The sequence below is a fragment of the Suncus etruscus genome, chromosome 11 (assembly GCF_024139225.1).
Source record: "Suncus etruscus isolate mSunEtr1 chromosome 11, mSunEtr1.pri.cur, whole genome shotgun sequence".
Classification (NCBI taxonomy): domain Eukaryota; kingdom Metazoa; phylum Chordata; class Mammalia; order Eulipotyphla; family Soricidae; genus Suncus; species Suncus etruscus.
This window is the reverse complement of record NC_064858.1, coordinates 23,496,730-23,521,193: the sequence shown is the minus strand read 5'-3', so window position 1 is coordinate 23,521,193 and position 24,464 is coordinate 23,496,730. Positions and strand designations below refer to the sequence as shown.

The following is a 24,464-nucleotide window of genomic DNA, read 5'->3' as shown; positions in this document are numbered from 1 at the left end:
AATAAATCAATGGATATGGCACCATGAAATGATCTTTTTTTTTTTGGTTTTTGAGCCACACCCGGCAGTGCTCAGAGGTTACTCCTGGCTGGCTCTCAGAAATAGCTCCTGGCAGGCATGGGGGACCATATGGGACACCGGGATTCGAACCAACCACCTTAGGTCCTGGATTGGCTGCTTGCAAGGCAAACGCCGCTGTGCTATCTCTCCGGGCCCATGAAATGATCTTAAACACCAGCACAAGTTTAACAAATTATTACAGTTGGGCATTTTTAAATTACAAGATGGGGACCAAGACAGCAAGGTGGACAGGAACCTACCCATAAACCTGAGGCTGCAAGCCCTATGCCTAGCACCATCCTCTGGTTACCTATGATTCCCAGTGAACAGACAGGACGATGTGACTTCAGACACAGCACAGCCAAAAGGGTGCAAACACACATCACTGTCACAACAATGAAAGGGCGGGAAGGGGGCCAGCATGCTAAACTCTCTAAGCATTTCTATAGATGCTAAATTCAAGAAAGCCTTAGATGATACTTTTCATGGACAAATACAAACAACACCAAGAGAAAATTTTACAAACATTGACAGAGTCTAGAAAGAGTTGGGATACAGGGAAACACTTCAATTTCCCTATATGGGAAAGGGAAATTCTGTTGCAGCCTCCAAAGATCCAGGACCTGCAACAAATATATTAGTCCTGTGTGAGAAGGACAGAGTCAGGCCCAGGCCCAGTCTCAGGCCAGCACCAAAGAAGGCACTGCTAGGGCAAGCACAGTGCTGCAGAGGCTAGTCCTCACTCCTTCTCTCACACACCATACAGCAAACCCTAACCATATAGCATCACCACTATCAGGAATTTCAGTTCCTGTTTTCTTCATGTTCCTATCAGTAGGCTAGGCCAAAAGTGCTTTTATTAATATCCATTTCTTTGAGGACTAAAACAGCTTTCTTTTCCTGTTTATTTCGATAATCCATGTCCTTAGAACATTTTTCTGCAATGATACATTAATTTTTTGTTTTCCAGTTTACTGACACACCTCTAAACTTTGTGTCATTTCTAAACACTCATGAGAGCAAATTCTCCAACCACCAGGCTGCAGACCAGTGCAGGTATAGAAAGGCTGAAAACCACTGGTTGTGTGGACCTGAATGAACGCAGCAGGCTGGGCAGGTGCTTACTGGCTGAAAAGGCTGCAGTCAAACAATCTGAAACTAAGACCAAATGGTCCAGAATAAACTCATCCACTTACCCACCCTTTCGTCTTTTTTCCTATTATAATTAGTAGTAGCCACCTTGGACGTGCTCCCCGTCATTTCCCAACTAAGGGAATCCAGGCTACTGGGAAGGCAAGACCCAAAGAAGTTGGTCAGCGTGTCTTTACCAAGCACATCAACACCAACAGCCATGACAGCAGCTAGCAGCTACTGAGTCTTCCTTTCCTGCCAGGTACTCTGATAAGCACATTTCAGCATAAGCCACCTAATCTCCACCTCCAGGCTGCTCCTTCCATTAGATGCTCCTGTAAATATGAACAGGACCGCTAGAAATGTCAGCTCTGGTTGACATTGAGGATTCACTTCTGAAATGTTCATAAGGTATCCCCAATGTGTTAAGTTTGTAGATACTCTCCACGCACTGCTAAAGCATGCTCATGGATTAAAAATGAGAGAGCATCTGTGCGCTGGGGACTCAAAGCACTTTTTGTTGGCCTTCTACAAGACTAAATCTATTAAAGAATGCCAGGTTCCAGACTACTGATTGCAGCTGCCTCAGATTGCCACAGCCAATTCTTAGAGAAAATGGAAAGTATTTAACACAGTCTAATGTACTCTACAGGTAACAGAGAAGAAAAGAGGCCTCTGGGATATGCTGACTATAAGTTCACTCCCATCTTCTGGCCCTATTCTTCCTTTCACCCTAAGAATATGTACCAGAAAACTGGTGTGAAACTTGGCCAGGCATTAAAGCTAGAGGCCTGCAGCTAGTCTGAATGTCAACAGATCACTCTGTAGTGAAACACAGGCATCACCAAGCACAAAGCAGGCCCAAAAGGGAGGTTTTGCTTGTATGAATTAAGGCCACCAGTGGAGGGCAGGATGGAGTCAGGAGAATGCAGGCAATAGGAAGAAGCACCAGGAGTGCCTGAAACCAGAGGCTCCCTACAGCCTGAGCTTAGAGAAATTCAAAAAATGTGAGAAGTGGAACCAGGCCACCAAACAGAAACAGGCTTCTCCAGGGAGGGTCTTCTATGTGGCATGCAGGCCCCGGAGAATCATTGTGTATTAACAATCCATGGAACAGTAATTTAAGTGGAAGGGAAGGTCAAATTTACTGGGCTCCCAGTTAGCACAATCACGACAAATCAGAAATAAGCCAGCTGGAAGATGAGTACAAAACTTATTTCAAGAAATGAGAACGCTCAAACCAAGAGTCAGGTGGAGAATATTAAATAGTGATCAGTAGTTAGTAAATTGGCAGGACTAGTCTCCACTACTGGCAGGGCTGTCAATGGTGAAGCTGTCGGTAGTGCAGTGCCAATGATGGAGTGTTGTGGAGAAAAGTCTGAAGTCTGACAGCTTGTCATAGAGTCAAACACATGACTGGAGAGATGATATGATGGGAAGGGTAGGGTAGGGCCCTTGCCTTACACAAGGATGGCCCTAGTTGAATCCATGGTGCCTATGTTTTTCCCCTGAGCCTACCAGGTGTTATCTCTGAGTGCAGAGACAAGAGTAACCCCTGAATGCCGCCAAGTGTGGTTCCATTACTATAACCAAAAAATAAACCTAAACCACCAAAATTAAAGATAGTCAAGGAGAGAACTCCAACTGGCTGGAGCACAAGCCCTGCATGCATGAAGCCCTGAATTGGATTCCTCACCAACTTTGGGCCCCACACCAGTACTTGACAACCCAAATACTGTCAGTCATGTTCCCCAAGCTCTGATGCACAGTTGGGGTGGGGAACATTCACACGGAACTACAGATCTGGCCAGCAATTCCATTCCCAGGTATTACCAACACACCTTCACTGAAAATACATATGCTCAGAAAACCTGGACACAAATTAGCATAATAAATTATGGAATAAGAGAATCACAGACATCATATGTAACAAAGTCGGGAAGCATTCTCCACAAATTCATGCTTATGGGAGGCCCATTCAGTTACAGACCAGAGATAATAATGCCAAGATAACCTCCATGTGTCATGTTCCACAGCTCTGAGTTACTACCATGCCAAATGACATTTTTTAATCCAAGACATACTTGCAGTATCCACTGTATTGAAGCTTTAAAAAGTGGGCAAAGGAGAAATTGAGATAATGTCCAAGAGCAGCATGGACATTCTTGAATGACTGCTCTGGGAGTAAGTGCTCACCACTACCAGTGCATCCTCATGTTTCAATGCAAACCCAATAGAGTATGGAGCCTTCAGACTAAAGGACATACACTGTTCTGGATCAATAAGATCGTGTGCTGTGCCCCAGCTAGAAGATACCAAGGGCAGTTCCTGTGTCGGGTGTCAGTGCATATCCATGCCTGCCTGTCCTTTTGGAAATGCTGTGAATTGATTTGAATGAGTACACCATCATTGACCTCATGGTTCCATGGTGGTGGCTACATAGATAGATCCTGAGTAACACAGCAGCACACATTCTGAAGGACACACCTTTAACGCGCATTCAATTAAATCCTTAGGATGAAGTCCCAGAACAAGGACACCAAGCTTGAACTGTGATACTTATTGGCATAGGGACACCCCAAAGGTTTGGGGCAGTCACACCGCAGACTAGAGTACATGTTTTCCAGCAGACACCACACTCCCTTGTCCTGACATCAATCAACAATAAGTAAAGCAAAAATAAAGTAAAAGTAAAGTTAAAGGCATGCATTTTTATATTTATGAAGTATCTTTATACTTTTACAGAAAAAATGTTTTGTTTTTGAAGTTGGGTTTTTTGTTTGTTTCTGGTTTTTGAATCACACCTGGTGGTGCTCAGGGACCATATGAAATGCCTGGGACCAAACCTGGTTTGGCTGTGTGCAAGGCAAAGGCCTACCTGCTGTACTACGTCTCTGGCCCCAGAAAAATAGTTTTATTGAAAAGAACTCAAAAAAAAAAAAATAGTTAGGGAGAAAGAGGTAGAAGGGAAGGGGGAAAGGAGAGAGGCAGACATATTCAAGAGAGAATACAGACTTCTCCAGAGTAAGAAAAAGCTGAAGTTATCTTTTCATATACTTATAAACCAATGGTTTTATTTCTTTCCTGGTACATAGATTCAATATTTATCTCTTTTGCTCTATCCCCCACAATTTTTCCAATTTGGATATTTCTTTCTAATTTACACCAAAGAGCTTCCTGCTATACAACGTAAATAGTATCCCTGGGTTTCCCTTTGATTTGCCTCAAGAAAACTAAATCCTTAAATAATTAAATATAAGAATTTTAAAGATGTTTTCCTAAATGTTAATTTTAAGAATCTTTCGAAAATGAAAAGGATTGTTGATTTTCTCTATGGAGAAAATATTTAACCCCAATTCTACAAATAAACTAACCAATAGTTTTGTCATTCAACTTTCTATGAATCAGACACTATTCAGACTGGCTTTATTATCATTTTATGTCAACTGCTGTCCAACGTGTAGCATTAAAATCTATACAAGAGAAATCTAGGGCAGGGCTCGGAGAGATAGCACAGCGGCGTTTGCCTTGCAAGCAGCCGATCCAGGACCTAAGGTAGTTGTTTCGAATCCCGGTGTTCCTTATGGTCCCCTGTGCCTGCCAGGAGCTATTTCTGAGCAGACAGCCAGGAGTAACCCCTAAGCACCATAGGGTGTGGCCCAAAAACCAAAAAAAAAAAAAAAAAAAAAAGAGAGAAATCTAGGATTCACATGAGAAAAAAGACTGGAAGAAGGTGAAAAAGAACTCAGGGTGTCTTCATATAAGGATGTCTCACATAATTTCTGAGCTACCTGCAGGGGCATTCAGGAGCAGGTGCACTGGACAGGGCAGCATCCAGGTGGCCTCCTGCATCTCAACCCCACTTGGGACTCAGGCTCTCTCTCTCTCGAAGGTAGCAGGATCCAGCTGGGAACAGGGAAAGAATAAGCAGAGGCCCCTTTTGCTAGAGAGTGACCCTGCATAGGTCTTTCCATCATGGAAACAAACCTCATGCACACAATCAAAACTCTCTAAGGCCTTCTCTAAGACACATAGATGAAGAAAGGGCAAAGAGTTAGCATTTGTTTATATGTAAACGGTATACAAATATAGATCTATACTTATAGTACCTGGCAATAAGTTAAGACAGCCTTAGAAGATGAGCAGTAACTTCTGGTGACAGTGAGCAGCGAATGCTACTTCTCACCAAGCACAAATATGATGAAGAACAAGTGAGTCGCCATCTTGAAATCCCCCCTTATTAATCATAAAGAAATTGGCAAATGCCTTCAGTTCAGAGGAATCCGATCATATCCCCTTAAGCCAGGGGTCTCAAACTCGAGGTGGGCCGTTTGCGGCCCTCCCCTAGAGGAATCTTTTGTTTTGTTTTAGTTGGGTCACACCCCCCAATGTTCAAGGCTTACTACTGACTTTGCACTCAAGGATCACTCCCCCCCCACCCCCCCCACCTTTGCCTCCTGCGGCCCCCAGGTAAATTGACCCCTGCCTTAAGCCAAGAATTCTGGTTTGCATCAGCAGTAATATTAGCATGGAAAAAACTGATGGCTCCTATTTTTTAAAAAATTACACAAGTTACAACTTCTGAAAAAAATGTATATGCATATAAGCTGACTGTGTTCACAATTTAACAAGGAAAAAAGTGAATTTGGGAGTGGACGTTTATTACTGATAAAAGCATGGTGACCAGCAGAGGGCACTCTCTTGGAAGGAGGAAGAGCGGGTCACAGCCTCCAAAGAAATGCACTCACCAAAGTGCAGTCAGTGAGCCTGTGAACAGGCTTTAAAAACAGAAGGCTCCAATCAAAGGCTTGAGGAAGTTCACAGTGCTAGTTTAGAAAAGGTAAAGTTCAAATCTATGTTGTTAAAATAAACTACCTAGCTCACTGGAGGAAAAGCCAAAGATGTATTACTTACTAGGATTTCTAAAGCACCACCACTGAACTAGGAAGGGCTGGCCTAGGCCCTAGAAACAGTTTATAAGCAACAGGTCAGCTCGGGCAAGCCACAAGTTGTCAGAGATGGCCAACTGTCCCCCAGAAAGAAGTCCCCCTCCCCCACAAACCATCACTCCATATGCCTGTGAGTATAAGATCCAGCTGACAAAAGGATTAGTGTTAACACTCACCTCACTCTTCAATACTGACTTAATACAGCAAATGTTCGAGTATAGCTTATTCTGCAAGTAAAATAAATTCTACAATGATCATAAAGATAAAAAAAAAAATGGGGCTGGATAGTAACAGTGGGTAGGATGCTTGCCTTGTATGAGGGTTTGATCCCTGGCATCACATAGGGTCCACGGTCCCCCAGTAGTAACTGAATGCAGAGCCAGGAATCATGATGGGTGTGGCCCCAAACAAACAAAAACAAAGATAAAGAATAAAAAGACTAACATATCTGGAGACTATAGCCCCAAGCAGTAGGCACAGAATGAATGGATCCAGCTCTGAATTGGCACTTTTCTTGCATTTGAGAGGCCCCAAGATGGGTCCCAGGACAAGATGGATACCCAACACAGCATTCTGACCCTCCAGTGCTGCCAAACACAAGCACAAAACCACAATACCCATACTGAGAGGGATCTTCAAGCAAGCAGTATTGCCTCCCCCACAAAGGATGGTAAAACCATTATTTCTATAGCCTTGTCTTGTGCTTGTGGAATGGGTTAAAAATGTTAAGAATCTTGCCCTGTTAACAAACAAGTTGTCTCATTATCTCCAGAACTCCCAGGTGGATTTCACAAAGGATAAAGGTAAACTCTTTGCAAACAGAAGTAAAGGTGATTCTCAAGGGCCCTGTCTCAACACAAGCATACCCACCCCACCCTCCAAAGCTGGCACAGTCTAAGTCTTCTATGTCCAGATTTTGGAACAGCAAAAACTCAACCAACCACCAACATTAAATGTCCTAGCTGAAAATTCCACACTGCAGCTGGTTTTAGAACACTGAAATCCTAATCAACCCCTCATTTGTTCAATGAAGACTTCTAATCAGGGCCAGAGTGATAGCATAATGGGTAGAGCATTTGCTTTGCACACAGCCAATCTAGAACTGATCTGGGTTCGGTCCCAGCATTTCAAATGGTCCCCCAAGATCCAGCCAAGAGTGATTTCTGAGGGCAGTCAGGAGTAGCCCCTGAGCACCTCTGGGTGTGGCCCAAAAAACAACAAAGAGAAAAGGAGTCTGAGCAGACAAGTCATTGCTTTAGGCCATTTTTACATATAGAAAAATAAAGAATACCCACTTTTCAATCAACCTCAGAGCATGAAATCACTAGGATTTATAGTATGACTTCCTTGAAATCTGCTTTCTAAATTTCTAATTTGCTTTAGTACAGGAGAATAAATGTGAACTCCATACATAGGGTCTACAGCACACGTGTGCTCTCTCAGTCCTGGACATTACTCACCACCAGTGAGCACTGAAGAGTGAGAGGGACAGTTCTACATGCACCCCTGCTCACTTTTCAAAGAACATCCGGGTAGCATTCTCATTGCAGGAAGGCCGAACTTCTCTGCCTCTCTTCCCAGAAGTTCTTAGTTCTCAAAGAGTCATGATATGGAATGATAAGAACCTGGGACTTTCCCCAGGTGGCCGACCATCGAGGGAGGGACCATGTTAAAGGTCACAGGTAATCAATGCTGTAAAGCCAAGTCCTCTGGGAGACAGAAATCAGTTCCCTACATGAGGTAATGCATTTTGTTCTACCTTCCCCCACAAATAAAGGACGGCACATTGACTTTTATTTCTTTAAGACTAGGCAGTATCATAATATTAAACCAGAAATTTCCTAACAAGGTTTTTCACATCATCCTAGAGTCTGTCATGGCCTCCGGTAGGCAACAGCAATGGAATTCCTCCACTTTTCATAGAATATGGAAGCCACCTTTAGAAGCCCAGGAAAATTCCCAGCCCCACCTGTAACTTCCTTTGTATCTGATTAAATGGCAGAGTAGGGCAAGGAACTTTGGCTTTAGGGAACTTGAAATGAAAACCTTGGTGAACCAAAAATGGCTTTGAAACGAACTATCTATGTCGCCTCGAAAGAAAGCAAAAGCATCATCCAGCACGGAACTGACCTGCCGCAAGGTGTGGAAGTTCCACTTCAGTTAGGCCATTCCCCCTAACAATTCAAATATGAAATCTGGAAGCCAAATAAAATTGGCTCCCATGTTCACACCAAACTTTTGCAAATAAAGCAGCTCCAAAATATCTGACATTTCCTTATGAGCCATAATTTAATCAACCCTCAAAAACTCTAAAACTTCACCAACAAGATTACCAGAATCCACAGTATCCGTCTCTGTGTTATCCACTCAAGTGTCTGTACAAACTCTGTAAGCTATTAAAAGCTTCTTCGTATTTTTATGGGGATTACTCCCAGAGGAACTAAGAGGCCATTAGCCAGTGGTGCTATGGGCACTGTGCAGTGCTGAGAATCACACCCTATCTCCCCCAACACACACACACACACACACACACACACACACACACAAACACACACACACAGGGGAGGTCAGGAGTGTTGCCACTTGAGCCACACCCCTGGGTCTTTAAAGCTGACTTTCAAATGAATGCATCACATCTGGAAGGGAGAGGTTAGAACTGCTTAGCCAGGGGTAAAGAGGACTAAGAGATAATCTAGCAACCCCAACCAATTTATGAGATAAGGGCAAGGGCATGATTGTTAAACTAAACCTAAAAAACAGAGATTAGACAGAAGAACTGCTAAGAATACATCCTAGATATGAATGAGAAGGTCAGATATGAGCACCCTCTCTTGGGGCTCACCTACCCCTTATCTGCCTGGGGGCAGGGAGTTCACTGCCACCCAAGGAAATGGAGTCTGCGCCTCTAGCTCTCAGCCCAGCCAGGAACCCAGCTTTTTGATCTTTAGTGTGGGAATTTTCACAGAACTAAGATGAGATGATTTATCTCAATACACTGAAAAGGGTGGCAAAGACTCAGTGCAGTACCTTATCTATCACCTATATAAAAGAAGTAAAGAATGATTTGGGATGTTTTAAAAAAAAAAAAAACTAGCAGGTTGGGCTAGAGTGACATTACACTGCGGAGGGCCCTTCCCTTGAAAACAAATGACTTACAGTCAACCAATGGCACCCCAAATTCCACCAGGAGTTAGCCCTGAGTACCGCTGGGTGTTGCTAAACACAACCTATCCCATTAAGTAGCTGTAGTTTCTTCACTACTTCAGTGTAAAAACAAGAAAAAAAAATTTTTTTTTGTTTTTAAACAAAAAAAGTGCTTTGTTTTTAGATAACAATTATATTCCACCTGCATGATTTCAACTAATTTCTTAACATGATATTAAATTAACAAATCTTTAACAATACCCATATTTTTTATTTAAAAATGTCTGTGAGGTAAACCTGATATAAATTAAATTTGCAACCCCCACCAAATTTTAAAACACACCTCCAAACAGAATGTACACAGGCTGATAGAGAAAATGGCAACAGTGCAGACAGAGAACTCATTTCCAAGTGAAGGCTTTGACGCCCAAGTAGATCACAGGTAACTTAATAAAGTGACTTCAACGCAGCTATCTTATGCTGTGATAAATTACCAGAGAAACCTTATTTGGGGGGAAGTGCAGGACAGTGCCTAAACGAGGGGCCAACATGGACCAGTGTGTATATTAGTAAAACTAGATTTACCTCTATCGTAGGATCATATTCATCCACAAAGTGATTCTGGATCAGCTGTATCGTCAAGGCACTCTTGCCTACGCCACCAGCTCCAACTACCACAAGTTTATATTCAGTCATTTTCAGCAGGCCTTATGGTGAAATAAAAAAGTGACTATATTAGAACACAAGCTATACAGGAAGGGATTATGACCCACTCTCTGTAGAGGTCATAGAACACCAATTCACTTTTAGGAAAATAATCTCAAAATATCCTGCAAACTCTGATGAACAAATACTTCAGCTGGAATGAGTTGCCCTTGGCCATACATACAAGCACACACATCCCCCCACACACACACACACACACCCAACACACGCCCCCAGTTTACCCTAAGCTCTCTTCTCTTGGGCTAAGGTTACGCCAGCCTCTACCCATTAACCTTTGTGTCATAGTGTATGTCTGTGTCTGGAAGGAGCCAGAGATTCAGGGTGAGGGTCCAGGGATTGGTCCCCTCTCAGGAATCCCCCCCGACCCAAGGGCCAAAGTCTCTGCAACATCCCTAATTGACTGCAGTCTAGAATGGCAGCATCTAACTTTGCGGAGCAAGGCTCTCGAGAACAGGCCACAAGACTCAGGGATGGCCGAGAGGTTATGTCCAATAAAGCTGGGCCGGCCCATCCTTTAAATCCCAAAGTGGAGAGAGGCCATGTCTGATACCGATTCCGGGGGCCACACATCGAGTGAGGGGGAATGATGGTGGAACCGGGGCCACACATCGGGTGAGGGGGAATGATGGTGGAACCCCTCAAAGAATGCTAAGCGACTCGGTATCCACAACTTGAACACATCTATGATTCTTTTGTGCTGAAAACCAGCTCTTGGACTGAATGCACTGGCATCAAATTTAAAAGGAAGCGCTGCTTTCAATGAGAATTTAAAATATCTTAATAAGTATTTTCAAGCTTCTGAGACCAAATCCTTTTCTTCCTTTCCTCCAATCGCTAGAGAATAGCACCAATAAGCAGTGAACTCAGAAAGGACCTGTTCCGGGTAAATAGCTTTCCAGAGGGTTCAGGTGCCCCAAATCAAACCCCTGACGCCAACTGACTCGACGACACTCGCCTACTTAGTCTAGGCAGAAATCAGTTCTGAAAAACTCCAAGTAGAAATGTTAAAAACCAGCAATATTTTTAAATCCAGTGGCGGTCTAGATTCCAGTGAAGCCGCGCGCAGTCACACCTAAGGAAGCCAGCAAATAGAGCCTCCAAACTGGGACCTGACCCCGTCATTTTAAAGGGGGGGGGGCCCCGCAGGATGTTTTCTTGTATTTTAAATTTTTGCAAAACAAATCATCTCATCCATCATCCCTACAAAGAAACCAGAAATCTAGTTTACCCGTAGTAAACCATCTTCCCCATCAATGGCCCTGGAGAAGGAAATTGGGGGTCAGCAGCAACCCTGGGGTCAAGCCCTGGTCTCTGAAGCTGTGACACCTTCGTCCTTCCAAAGGACAGCGCGTCCCCCCTCCCGGTCTCTGCAGACATCACCACCTGCACCCCACCAGGGTGCAGAAAGGCGCTCTTTCTGCTTGGGGGGGTCCAGGTGGCAAAAAAAAAAAAAAAAAAAAAAGCCTGCGCCCGCCTAGGAGGGGCTTCAGCTTCAGCTTAGCTGCGGGTCCCAGGCCGGCCAGCTAGCCAGTCCGCCCTGCCCACCCAAGAAAGCGCCGGGCTTGCTCGGGTTGAGCTCTGGGCGTGGGAGCCGCATTCGAGGGCACCGTGGCGGGGTTCGGGCTCCTGGAAGGTGGTGCCGTGCAGACGGGGGAGAGAGAGAGAAAACACACGGGGGCTGGAGCGTGCAACTTGAGGTGCTAAGTGGAGGCTCGGACCCGGGGTCCCCCCGCTGCTGCACCGACCAGGCAGGAGAAGGGGGGAGGCCCTGCTGCTGCTGCTGCTGCTGCTGCTGGCTTGCGGAGCGCTGGGCTCCGTGCGGGGCCGGCTAAGTTGGCCCAACGTCTGCGGCCCTTCGGGAGCAACTTTTTCCTCCTCCCGGCGGGGCCGAGCGAGCGAGCGGGCCGGGCGTGTGTGCGGGCGGGGGCACCTGTGTCGCCGCCGCCGCCGCCGCGCCCCGCACCGCCGCCTTTGTGGCCGCAGCAATGTCAGCGGCGGGGGAGGGCGCGGGGAGTGTCGGGCGGGCGGCGAGGACGCGGAGGCCCGGGCGGCCGCTCCGCCGAGGCTCGGCCGCCGCCGCCGCCGGCGCGGAGGAGGAAGCGAGGGCGCTCGGACGCGAGGCCGGCGGGCGGGAGGAAGGGAGGGAGGGAGGAAGGAAGGGAAGGAGGAAGGGCTTCCCCGCCGGCCAGGAAGCGGCCCCCCGCACCCCGATTCATTCAGCCGGGCCCCGCCCGCCGCGGCCCCGCGACAGCCGCCCGCCGCCCGCCTCACCTCAGCCCCGCGCTCGGAGCCGCCGCGCCTCTGGCCGCCCCCGCCGCTCTCGCCCGCCCGCCCGCCCGCTTGGTTCCAAATGGCGGGGCCGCCAGCGAGTCCGGCCGAGCCGCCTCAGCCTCAGCCTCAGCCTCAGCCTCAGCCTCAGCCGCCGCGGCCGCGCAGGCGAATCGAGTGCCGAGCGCGGCACGGCACGGCACGGCACGGCACGGCACGGCACGGCGCAGCGAGGCGAGCGCTCCGGAGCGGCGGGCCGCCGGGGCCAGGGCCAGAGCCTGCCTGCTCGATGCGCTCGGCGCTCCGCGGCGCTCTACACACGGCCGCGCGGGCGGGGCGGGGGGCGGGGCGAGAGGGAGGGGCGGGGCCCGCGCGAAGGAGGGCGTGGCCGGCGGCGAGGCGCGGGACCGCCGCGGACCTAGGACGGGCGGCGGCGAGGCGGGGCGAGGGAAGGGGCGTGGCCCTCTCGGAGGAGGGGAGGGGCTTGCGGTGAGGGGCGGAGCCTGCGGCGGGGCGGGGCGACGACGACACTGCGGAACCCACACGGCGCTGGCGCTGGCGTTGGCGCTCGCTTCCCCCCCCACCCTCGGCTTTGCAGCCCTCTCAGAGGAATCCTGGCGGGTGGTGTGCAAGGTGGCGGCCCTGTGAGTTGGACAGATCACTGCGGAGAGTCCACCCCCACCCAGCGCTGGGCCACTTTCTGGCCCCCCTCAGCTCATGCACCTATATGGAAAAGGCGAACTAGGTTCTGCGAGGCCCTGCCCCGTCAGCAGCGGTGGGAACGCCGCAGGAGAACCCCCTTTCCCAGGCTTGCAGCCATGGGAGGATAACAGGGATTTCTCCTAGGGCCTCTGAGACTGACTGGGCTCAGGCAAGGACAGCCCTGGTGGTGGGGGTTCCAAGTGTCCCTTGCTGGTTCAGTTCTCCCAGTTAGCCAGAAAGGAGATGATAGTTAGCTGTCAGTCTGCCGAAATGTAATAGGACTGTCAAAATTGGGCCCAACAGCCTGGAGATCACCTTCCCAGCCAGGCAGGTCAGTGAGGAGTTTGTGAGCTCTTAGCCTCTCCACATAGGTTCTGCCTCCTCTGCAGTGTACCCCCCCACCCCAATATCCCCAAGAAGTTCACAGATGAAAACAGATAAATGGGGTGATCGTGGATGAGGCTGGGAACCAACTCACTACTTGGGAGCAGTGTGTCAAAAGGTGCAAAAGCTGACAAACACTGTTCAACCATAGCACAAACCCAGAATTAATTCATGTATTTCATATTCGAACTGTTCTGGTTTGCTTTCTACTGTGGAAGGGGTGGAAGGGTCACTCGTACAGGCTGCCGGAGCCCCAGGCCCTGCGGAGAGGGCTAATGAGAGAGAGGTTAGGGGCTGGGTCCAAGTGCACACAGCTGAAGTCCAAGCCATACTCTGGCCGTCATGGTCCCCTGCTCACAAAACAGCACCCATTTCTCCAAAGCCTGGACACCCAGAGGGGTGGTGCAGTGGTAGGGCATTTGCCTTGCAAATGGCTAACCTAGTGACCAAGGATGGATCGAGGTTCCATCCCCTGGAGGCCCTCAAGCCAGGAGCGATTTCTGAGCGCATAGCCAGGAGTAATCCTTGAGCATCAGCGGGTGTGCTCCCCCAAAATAAAGCCTGGACACCCAAAGTCCAGGCTTCAGGCACACCCTTATCCTGCTAGCCCCTCTCCTCTTTCCCCTGAAGTCTTGGCTGTGCCCCCCAGAAGATTCCAGGCAGGTCCTTCCTTCCTCAAGGAATGGGCAAAAACCACAAAACTCACTGGACTGCTCAAATGCCTTAGGCTCTTGCATTCCCCCCGCAGACCATCTTGCTGGTGAGATTCCCTCTTCCTCTGACCACCTCCACCTATTCTCTCTCTCTCTCTCTCTCTCTCTCTCTCTCTCTCTCTCTCTCTCTCTCTCTCTCTCTCTCTCTCTCTCTCTCCCCCCCCCCTGTTCATTCAGGTAACATGGCCCTGGGACTGGTCTCTAATCCCTGTCCCTGTCCCGCTGCACACAGGTACTCAGTAAATACTTGTGGAATGGTGAGTAGATGAAGTGGAGCAACCCCCTCCTAATTAGATGTCTTATCCCCAACTCTCCAGGCTCCCCCTTTTACAGGAGGATCTACCTTGAGCCTTGCACCCTTGGGTGTTTGGAAGAGCTTCTCTGTGCTTGATGGCACAATGCTTTTTTTGTTTTGTTTTGTTCAATCTGTGAATTCTGATTTTTGCATGTTGCTTTGAAAATATTCTGACAAATAAATCACACTTCAAGTACATGATAAGCTTTTGTTCTCTATGGCAGCTTCTAATACAACGTTCTCCCTATTGCCGCTGTTGCATAGATCTTGAAAGGGCTTCACAGCAGAGGAGGGCAAAGCTTGACAAAGCACCTTGAGGCTGCCTAGGAGCATCTGAGCCCGGGTAGGAAGCTGGGCCAAATGAGCAGTCTCAGCAAAAGGCGCATGAGTGCTAGAGGGAACAACCCTGCGCCCTCTCACTGTCTCTGTCCATCCTTCTCTGACTGTCTCTGTTCATCCTTCTCTGTCTATCCATCCTTTCTCCTGCAGCTAAATTTGTCCTTGCTCAGAAGTCAACAGTTTCTTCCCAACATGGTGTCAGACAGCTGTAGCATTGTGTCAAAGATGTTTTCTGAATCGCCCAAATACTTTCAAAGATGAAATGTGTGGGGTACACACATATGTGTGTCTGAACACCTAAAAATGCATGGAAAGGTAAGGGTGTTCCTCTCTGAAATCTGCCTTAATAAATCTTGAGTCCTTTAAAAAATTGTTTTGGTGGGGCATACCCTGAGATTCTAAGGATTTACTCCTGGCTCTGTGTTCCAGGGTCACTTCTGACAGTGTTCATGGGACCATATGTGGTACTGGGGATAGAAGCCATTTTGGTCATCCTTCCCCTCAGCACCTTGTCTCTTCCCCACAGTCTTCCCTTTGAACAATCTGCTCAGCCTGAGCTCTGCCTAACTATCTGTGCACAGGCTCTACACTAGAATGGCTCTGAAAATGTCTCTCTACTCCTTAGGACAGCTGTTCTCTTGTCTGTCTTTTTTAGGATAACTCTTTAGTCCAGTGTCACCTCTGGCTCCAGCTCACCCTTCCTTTGCTGTCTCCCAATAAACATGTAGAGCTGGAGAGGTAGGGGCAGAAAGGGAATAATGGCCTGCATGTGGGTGCCCTGTGGTATCCTCAAATCTCTGTCTACCAACTCTGGGTATGGGCCCAAAACTTACCAAAAACAACCACAGCAGCAAAACTATTATTTCTATCTGATCTGAGGAGGTACTCTTTGCTTGCCCCACAGGCACACAGTTTGCCTTATCTCTGTCCTTATCCTTATGATCACATTTCTAAGGAAATTCTATTCCAGCATGATGATGTGTGTTCACAAGTATTTTCCCCACCACATCCCTTCAATGTCCTCTTCCAGCTCCAGACCATTCGTTTATCTTCTGTATGCCTTCAGTTGAAAGGGACAAGATAGGCACTTCACTTAATTTGTCTACTTCTCTGGACAATACCTTACCCCTCAAATATCAGTGCAAAACAATATGCAAGAGTTGATGAAAGTAGCAGTGAGATCAAATCATCGGTTCTGATGCAGGAAAACTCAAGAGAATTTGGTTTGCTCTCAGTTTCTTGGCATTTTCTTCTCTGTCTCTGTGTTTGTTTGAGGCCACATTCAGTGATGCTTCAGGGCTTATCCCTGACTGTATTCAAGGATCTCTCCACTTCTGGCAGGGCTCAGGGGATTGTTTTTTTTTTTTTTTTTCAGTTCCAGGGGTCAAACCAGTTTGGTCATGTGTAAGACAAGAGGCCTATCAGCTAGCCACCATTTTCCAGCCCTAGAAATTTCCTCTTGTCAGAGTTTATGAGTGGGCAGTGGCAATCAATAGAACTGTACATGATGCTTTCCCTTTTTGCCAGTCTTTCCACATAAAATAATGTCTGCACAAACTTTGACTAACCTACTTCCAATTTTTTTCAGGGCCTTAAATTTCCTTGTTACTTCATCTGATGGCTGAGTAAACTGCTCATTCCTCTTTTGAGGACTTCATTCATCAAAGGAATATCAATTGGGCACTTATCACATGCCAGGGACTCTTTTAGGCTTTGGGGAACCACTGATACCCAAAAACACAGAAATAATTCCACAGTCAAGGGTGCAAATGTCAATAGTGCAGCAGCTGTGGTTCTTAGACTCCTTAGAGTCCTTTGACATGTGGATATCCACAAAGCTTCTTAGTTATTCATCTCTGTATGATGATGATAAATTCTTGGTCGATGGACAGAGAGTATTCTGAGAAAAAGATCACTATTTAAAATCATGAAAAAAGATTACTTAAACCTTTTCGCAGATCCCTGTCCTCCCATTTTTCCCTCTGCTGTCCTTCATTTGTGTATTCATTTCTTCCTGAAATACCCCTGGACCCTGAATCTCAGCCTACTTCCATGAAACCACCTGCTCTGCACAAGCCATCCCTTGAGTGATTTCAAACTCATTGTCATTCCAGCTCTGACAGGAAAACAGATTCTGCTCATATGTCAAGCCGGCAGATTCCAGTGAGCAGAAGCTGCCGTGGGAGTCTGGGTGACTAGACATAATCATGAAGTGCATTCAGGATGGCCTTGAAGTGGTCCTGATCTCACTTTGGAAACTTGTAACTCCAAATGTGTTTTCTTTTTTTTAACTAGAGGTGGTCCAAACCCTCTTTGAAAATTAATAGGTCTGGGAACCTTAGCATCCATACTCTCCTGTCAGCTATCCATCAGATATTCTCTAACAAAAAGCTCTTGCCTTTATTCAGGCCCAGTTCTAGAGCAGTTCTTTTGGGTCCATTTGAGTAAAATAGTGCCTCCCACTTCTCGAGGGGTAATGCTAAAGTCACTATGAAGGCCTGCCACTTTCCAGTTTCAAAACTTCAATAGCTGCCCTCACAGTGACCCCTGAGTGCTTTCAGGCTTCCTAATCTTGGATTCATCTCTGTCCCCTGGTCTGCCTGTCTCTCTTTCCCCTTTACAATGTGGGCACCCAGGGTACCCGCAGACACTCACTGCAGGGCTTCAAGCTGTTCCTACTGGAAGGCCCTGCAAGGTTGCTCCTAGGGAGGGCCTGAACATCTCCTAGCAAATTACACCTCACATTCCAGAACTGTCTCTCCCCTCTATCTGCATATCTTCCCCAGGCATCTTATCTCCATCTGCCGTACAATATGTTTCACTTATTTCTCCACCTACAAGAGCTAGGATTTGGTCTGTTGTGTTCACTGCTGAATTGCTGCTACTAGAACTCTGGACTACTCACTCAAAAATTATTTGTTGAGGGCCTAAGAGATAGATATCTCAGGAGGTGAGACATTGTCTTTTACTGTGCAAACTATGGGGTTAGAATCCTGAAAAGCACATATGGTTCACCACACAACATATAACCCAGTACTGCCATAAGTGATCACTGAGCACAGAGCCAAAGTAAACCCTGATTACAGTGAGTGTGGACCAGAGACACACATATACACACATATACACACACTCGTGGGCACACAATTTTTTTGATATAATTTTTATTTTGACCAAAGTGGCTTACATATCTTTCACAGTAATATTTCAGGTACATATTAACAATGTGTCAGGGGAATTCCCATCACCAAAGTTGTCCTCCCTCAACCCCCGTTCCCATCTTGCATCCCATATCCCCCACCCACAACCCCCAGGCTGCTAGTATAGGTTGTCCCCCCTGTCTAGCTTACTACTTGATGATCATACAACTGTTTGGTCTTGATAACGTCCACTCTTTTCCCTTCTATTTGAGAGGCAGTACTAGATAGTTCAAGTTATGTGGTTTTGTTTGAAGAAAAGAAGAGCAATGCACACACATTTTAAATGAAAAAAATTAAAATCCCCAAACACACTCCAACATATGCTGCAAAGAATAATAATTGGTCTTATACAAGGAAGATGCCAAAGAATAAGAACAATCAGTGTTAGCACCAGTGCTGGTGGAAATGCCATCTAGTTCAGTCTTTATGGAAAACAATAAGGAGATTCCTCAAGAAACTGGAAATTGAACTCCCATATGATGCAGCTATACCATTCCTAGGGCTATACCCTAGGAACACAAAAACAATACAAAAATGCCTTCTATATGCCTATATTCATTGCAGTGGTATTTACAATAGCCAGAATTTGGATACAACCCAGATGCCCGACAACAGATGAGTGGCTAAAGAAATTTGAGGTACATAAACACAATGAAATACTATGCAGCCATCAGGAAAAATGAAGTCATGAAATTTTCCTATACATGGATGGACATGTAAACTATTATGCTGAGTGAAATAAGTCAGAGGGAGAAAGACAGAATAGTCTCACTCATCTATGGGATTTAAGAAAAATAAGAGACATTATTATAATAACACCCAGGGACAAGAGAGATGAGGGCTGGAAGAACTGGCCACAATATGAAGCTTACCACAAAGAATGGTGAGGTTAGAGAAATAAACTACACTAACAACTATCATGACAATGGTAGTGAGTGAGAGAAGTAGTATGCCTGTCTTGAATACAGGCAGTGGGGGGAGAAGAGGGAGAATGGGAGCATTGGTGGTGGGAAGGTTGCACTGGTGAAGGGGATATTCTTTTTTTTTTTTATAACTGGAACCCAACTACAAACATGTTTGTAATCAAGATGCTTAAAGATATTATTAAAAAAAGAAAAACAAAACAAAACAAAATATATTTCCAAAATATATATTTCCAGAGAATCATTCTGAAACAAGCTGGTAAATTCCCAAGCTGGTAGAAAGACAGTACTTTATACTTAATTACTTCTCATGAGATATCCTGTGCTAATTTTTCTAAGTAATGGTGAGAGTAGGGATATGGTTCAGTAGCAGAGTTCTTGCCTTGCATTTGTAAGCCCCTGGGTTTTAACCCATCGCTGCAAAATACAGACAGAACTGGCCAAATGAGTGCTGTTGGTGGATAAACACTGTGAGCAAAGAGAAAATTCTCCTTGTAATTTTATATGAGTGAAGTACTCCTACTTCTCAAAATGTGTTTGGGTTCCCCCCTCCCCCATTTTTTTTCTCATCACAATGCTGAGAGCCTGGGCTGAGATGTATGTACCTCCTCTTTCTAGGCAATGCAAAGAACACAGCCTATGCTCAGGTCAGGAAACCCTAGATTTCTTGTTTTCTTTCAGATCATCTATGAGAGAGAGATGATTGGTTGGTTTTGCATTTAGTTTGGTAGAAGCATAGGCTTTGTATGCAGAAGACCCAAATCTGTCCTGGCACAAGATGGTCCCCCAGCACAGCCAAAGACAACTTCTGAGCACCAACCTGGGAGAAGTGATCACTGCTGAGTATAATCCGAACACAAAAACAAAAATAAAAACAAAAGACCACCTATTAGAGGCTGAAGATATAGTTCAACAGACATGTGTTTGCCTTGTATGCAGCTAACCTGGATTCAATCTCTGATGTCCCATATGTCCCCTGGAGCACAATAGGAGTAATTCTTGAGTGCAGAGCCAAGAATAAGACCTGAATACCTCTGGGTATGGACCAAAATAAAAACAAATAACCATAAAAGAATACAAATTAGTCTGAAGTCAGTTCTAGAAAGAGACCATAATAAAGTCTAAATAATCCAATTTTCTCAAAAAGAATTCATGGCTATTAAATATACTTTCATATAAATTAAAACTTAAAGAGAAAATTCTATGCTTGTGTGTAAAATGGTTGACAGAGCTGGAGAAATCCAAGCTCAGAAAGCAGAGGTCATCAAGAACAGATATAGTCTGATTCACATGTGATGCATGCAAGTTCCAGGTAGTGAGCATGCATATGTGTTCTTTTCATGTACTTTCCAGAAACCAAGTAATGCTTGCTACAGTAGTATAGCATTATCCTTTCAAGCAAGTCCCATTAGGCCAGTCAGGGGGGCTGTATTTCGTCATGAGGCTGCACGGAAGTCATTTGTCATTGATATTAAAGCTGTTCACACTTGAATTAGCTTTACAAAATTTAATTCCTGCTCAGGCTTATCCCCGTACATACTTCTCACGCAGCTGGGAATTCTCTGATGCATGCAAGTGGGAGTTGCAACTTGTTCCCAGGGGTGTCTATGATGAATGAGATGTTCTCCCATTATTTGAGCCTCCAAGAAAAAAAATTGAAAAACGGTGATCTGCTTCTTTCCCCCAAGAAAACATCAGTAATCTTACAAATAAAGAAAAAGGAGAGAAAAGTGAAACAGATGCCATTAGTAACATATTCTTGGGTCACCTTTTCCAATAGAAAGCTTGGAAACTCTTTTGAGCTCTGACAAGGGTTGGAGGCAGGTACCTACTGTGCATGGTGGTGTGAAGGGGTAAAAAGTGACTTGAATTGGTTCTGGCCAACAACCAAAGGTGAAGTCTGTTACTTTCCTTGAAAATTCAAGAATTGTTAGAGCATTTGAAGAGCAAGAATGACTGAGGGGCCAGGTAGGTCACTGACATTTGACACAGTGAAGAGGAAGTGTCGAGAGCAGTGGCAGTGAGTGCTTGCTTGCTCTGTGTTGTGGGAGAAACAGGATGCTCTGGAATCCCACCAGAGCACACAGTCCCAGGATGATGAAGAGGATAAGGAGTGAAGGTGTCCAGTGAGCTCCTACTTACTACTCTAAAGAGCTGGAATAGGTCACTCAGGTGAAGGGAGAGCATCTGCAGTTACTTCTTTATTGAATTCTGCATCCCATATCTCAGATCTTCGTGATTTCATGCATTTGCAAATCTGGCTCTCGAGGTTAAGTACCATTGGACCCAGAACTAAGATTTCTCAAGTTTCTCTGAGAAGTGGAGACTGCTTTGGGGGCTGGAGCAATAATACAGCATGTAGGGCACTTACCTTGTATGTGACTGACATGGGTTCTATTCCCCAGTATCCATATGATCCTCTGAGTGTACCACGAGTGATCCCTGAGCAGAGCTAGGTATAACCCCTGAGCACTGCAGGGTATATCTGCTTGTATTGTCACCATAGTTTTTAACAGCATATACTTCTAAAGCAGTTTCAGAGTCCCCGATGAAGGAAATGGGGGAAATGTCTCTTAGTACATGTCACTAAATGCTGGAGCCCTGGGATGATCCTCAGCACCACAAACTAAACAAATAGTGGAAGTCCTTATTTGGGGAACAAATATTCATCCTCCCAAGATATCTGAGAGAGGGTTAATAACCAAGATATATATATATATGTATATGTATATATACATACATATATATATATTGGTTTTTAGGCCACACCCGGCATTGCTCAGGGGTTACTCCTGGCTGTCTGCTCAGAAATAACTCCTGGCAGGCACGGGGGACCATATGAAACACCGGGATTCGAACCAACCACCTTTGGTCCTGGATAGGCTGCTTGCAAGGCAAACACCACTGTGCTATCTCTCCGGGCCCATAACCAAGATATATAATTCATAAATGTTTAACAAGAAAACAATCCACAGTAGAGATGAGGGCTAGAAGGACCTGCTCAAGATATGAAGCTTACCACAAAGAGTGGTGAGTGCAGTTAGAGAAATTACTGCACTAACAACTATTACATGACAATGTTAATGAGTGAGAGAAGTAGAATGCCTGTCTCGAATACAGGCCACAGATTGGGGAGGAGGGAGATAGGTGGCACTGGTGATGGGATTGTTGCACTGGTGAAGGGGGGTGTTCTTTTTATGACTAAAACCTAACTATAATCATGTTTGTAACCATGGTGCGTAATAAAGGTATTATTTTTAAAAAAGAAACAAAACAATATCGCAAAAAAAATGAGGGATCAGGGGGAAAAATATCACAAAAAATTTAGTACAGCAGGGAAAGAGTTTGCCTTTTACACAGCTAACCTGGATTCAATCCCTAGCACCACATATTTGTCTGTATGCCTTCAGGGTTGAGTGATCCCTGAACACAGAGCCAGGAATAAGCCCTGAGCATTGCTGAGGGTAGTCCCAACCTCCGCCCCCCCCCACCAATTAACTGGGAAGAAAAGTTCAACAAACACTTTACTATAGAAAACAGGCAAGTAGGTTGCCAAAAGATCTTCATCAGAAGATGCCCCACCCCGTGTTTACAATACTGTTAAAGAGGATTTTATGAATATAATATTCAAACACCACAGCTTCCCCCAAAGGTTCCCCCCCCCAGCTTTTACAACAGGGAAACTAGCACATCAAAATGACAATGAAGTATCACCTGACAACAGTAAGGGAGGTCTAGTTCAGGGGTCCTCAAACTTGTCAAACAGGGGCCAGTTCACTGTCCCTCAGACCATTGGAGGGCCAGACTCTATTTTAAAAATAACTATGAACAATAGTGACCCATGGGCAGTAAGTAATTTGGGACCCCTGCCTGAGACTGAGACGAGGAGTCAAGAGATAGAGAAGGGGGACCGGAGAGATAGCACAGCGGTGTTTGCCTTGCAAGCAGCCAATCAAGGACCTAAGGTGGTTGGTTCGAATCCCAGCATCCCATATGGTCCCCCGTGCCTGCCAGGACCTATTTCTGAGCAGACAGCCAGGAGTAACCCCTGAGCACCGCCGGGTGTGGCCCATAAACCAAAAAAAAGGGGGAGATAGAGAAGGAGGGGAGTCAGATAATGTGGTGCACATTCCACACATTTGCACCGCAGGCCCGAGATGAGCAGGCTACTAAGGACCTTCAGCGGAGCAAAAACACCAGGCAGGCCAGATAAATGTCTTCTGTGGGCTGCATGTGGCCCAAGGGCCATAGTTTGAGGACCCCTGGTCTAGTTCAAAATTAAACAAACCAACAAATCAGAGACAACCAGTGCCAGAGAAAGAAACTTCATTTACTATTGGTGGGCATGTAAATGAATTCATCCTCTATGAAAAACATGGACATTGTTTCTAATTTAAAAATAGAACTACTCTGTGACCCAGCAATTCCCATCCTATGCCAAGAACACATCACTAAGTCACATTGATACAGACACACCTAAATTCGCTGTAGCATTTACAAGAGCCAAGAACTGGATATAACCCAAGTGCCCAGTGGCAGATGAGTAGACAAAGAAACTGTGGTCTCTCTCTATAAACAGACGCAGCTACAAGAAAAGGTGCATTCTTGCCTCTTGCAACAACATGGATGGAACTGGAGAGGGTCAGGAAATCAGTCAGAAGAGGAAAGACAAATAGCAGATGATCTCACTCACAGGAGTGCTACAGAGAGCAGCAAAGCAGGGAAAAATCCAAATCCACAGCAAAAAAAAAACCACTCTGACCCAGCACTGAGGTGACCAGAGGGGAACCCCCAGGTAGAAGAGAGAAACTGAGAGTTGTGTAGTAACGAGAATTGTGAAGTGCTGTGAAATTGTACCCCTATAACATCCATGTCTTGATCTATGGTAGGAAGCTTGCCACAAAGAGCGGGAGAACACAGTTAGGGTAGTGAAGGGACCACTATGGCAATGATAGTTGGAAATGATCATGCTAGACAAGAAGTACTAAAAGGGGATAAAATGATATACATGATGCTCTTTCAGTGATCATATTGCAATTTCATATTGCAGTTTTTAAAATAAGAGAGAGTAAGAGAGAGAGAGAGACAGAGACAGAGAGAGACAGAGAGGATGTCTGCCAGAGAGGCATACAGGGTGGAGGATGGAAGAAAAAATAGGGACATTGGTGACAGGAAATGTGCACAGGGATGGGTGTTGGATATTGTATGACTGAAATTCAATAATCATAAACAACTTTTTAACTATCTCACAGTGATTCAATTAAAATCTTTATTAGAAATAGAAAAACCATTCATGGCTGCCTAAGCCAGAATTGCCACAATAAATTTTGTTTTAAATAGTAAGAGCCTCCTATTTGATTATGTCTGTTGTGGGGGAGCAGCTCCCCTTTATTTCCAGGAGCACACTCTCCTCATGAAAACGTATGAACTCTCTACCCACTTCTTTTAGTGGGGGTTGGTTCTCCCCAGACATGCTCAGAAGCAGTGGCCACTCCCAACAATGTGTATCCAACCTTTGTCCATGCTTTGGAGAAAGGCTATGAGCAGATTCCTTAGAGTTCAGTCTGCAACACTCGGAAGTTACACAGCCAAGGAACTGTAAGTTGTGTTTTATTCAGGTTGTCGTGCCTCTG

At 45.8% G+C, this 24,464-nt stretch overlaps 2 protein-coding genes across 3 annotated transcripts in view; both read right to left on the bottom strand.

Annotated features, from left to right (window-relative positions):
* Nucleotides 1–9,990, bottom strand: part of KRAS (KRAS proto-oncogene, GTPase) — a 31,033-nt gene extending 21,043 nt beyond the window's left edge. For both annotated transcript variants that reach the window (XM_049783856.1, XM_049783857.1), the window contains exon 1: nt 9,870–9,990. In XM_049783856.1, coding sequence (XP_049639813.1) covers nt 9,870–9,980 — 111 coding nt within the window. In that variant the 5' untranslated portion in view covers nt 9,981–9,990. The remainder of the gene's footprint in view (nt 1–9,869) is intronic.
* The window catches only part of BCAT1 (branched chain amino acid transaminase 1), a 647,504-nt gene that overhangs the window by 288,650 nt on the left and 334,390 nt on the right, over nt 1–24,464 (bottom strand). The gene's annotated exons all lie outside the window — the stretch shown is intronic.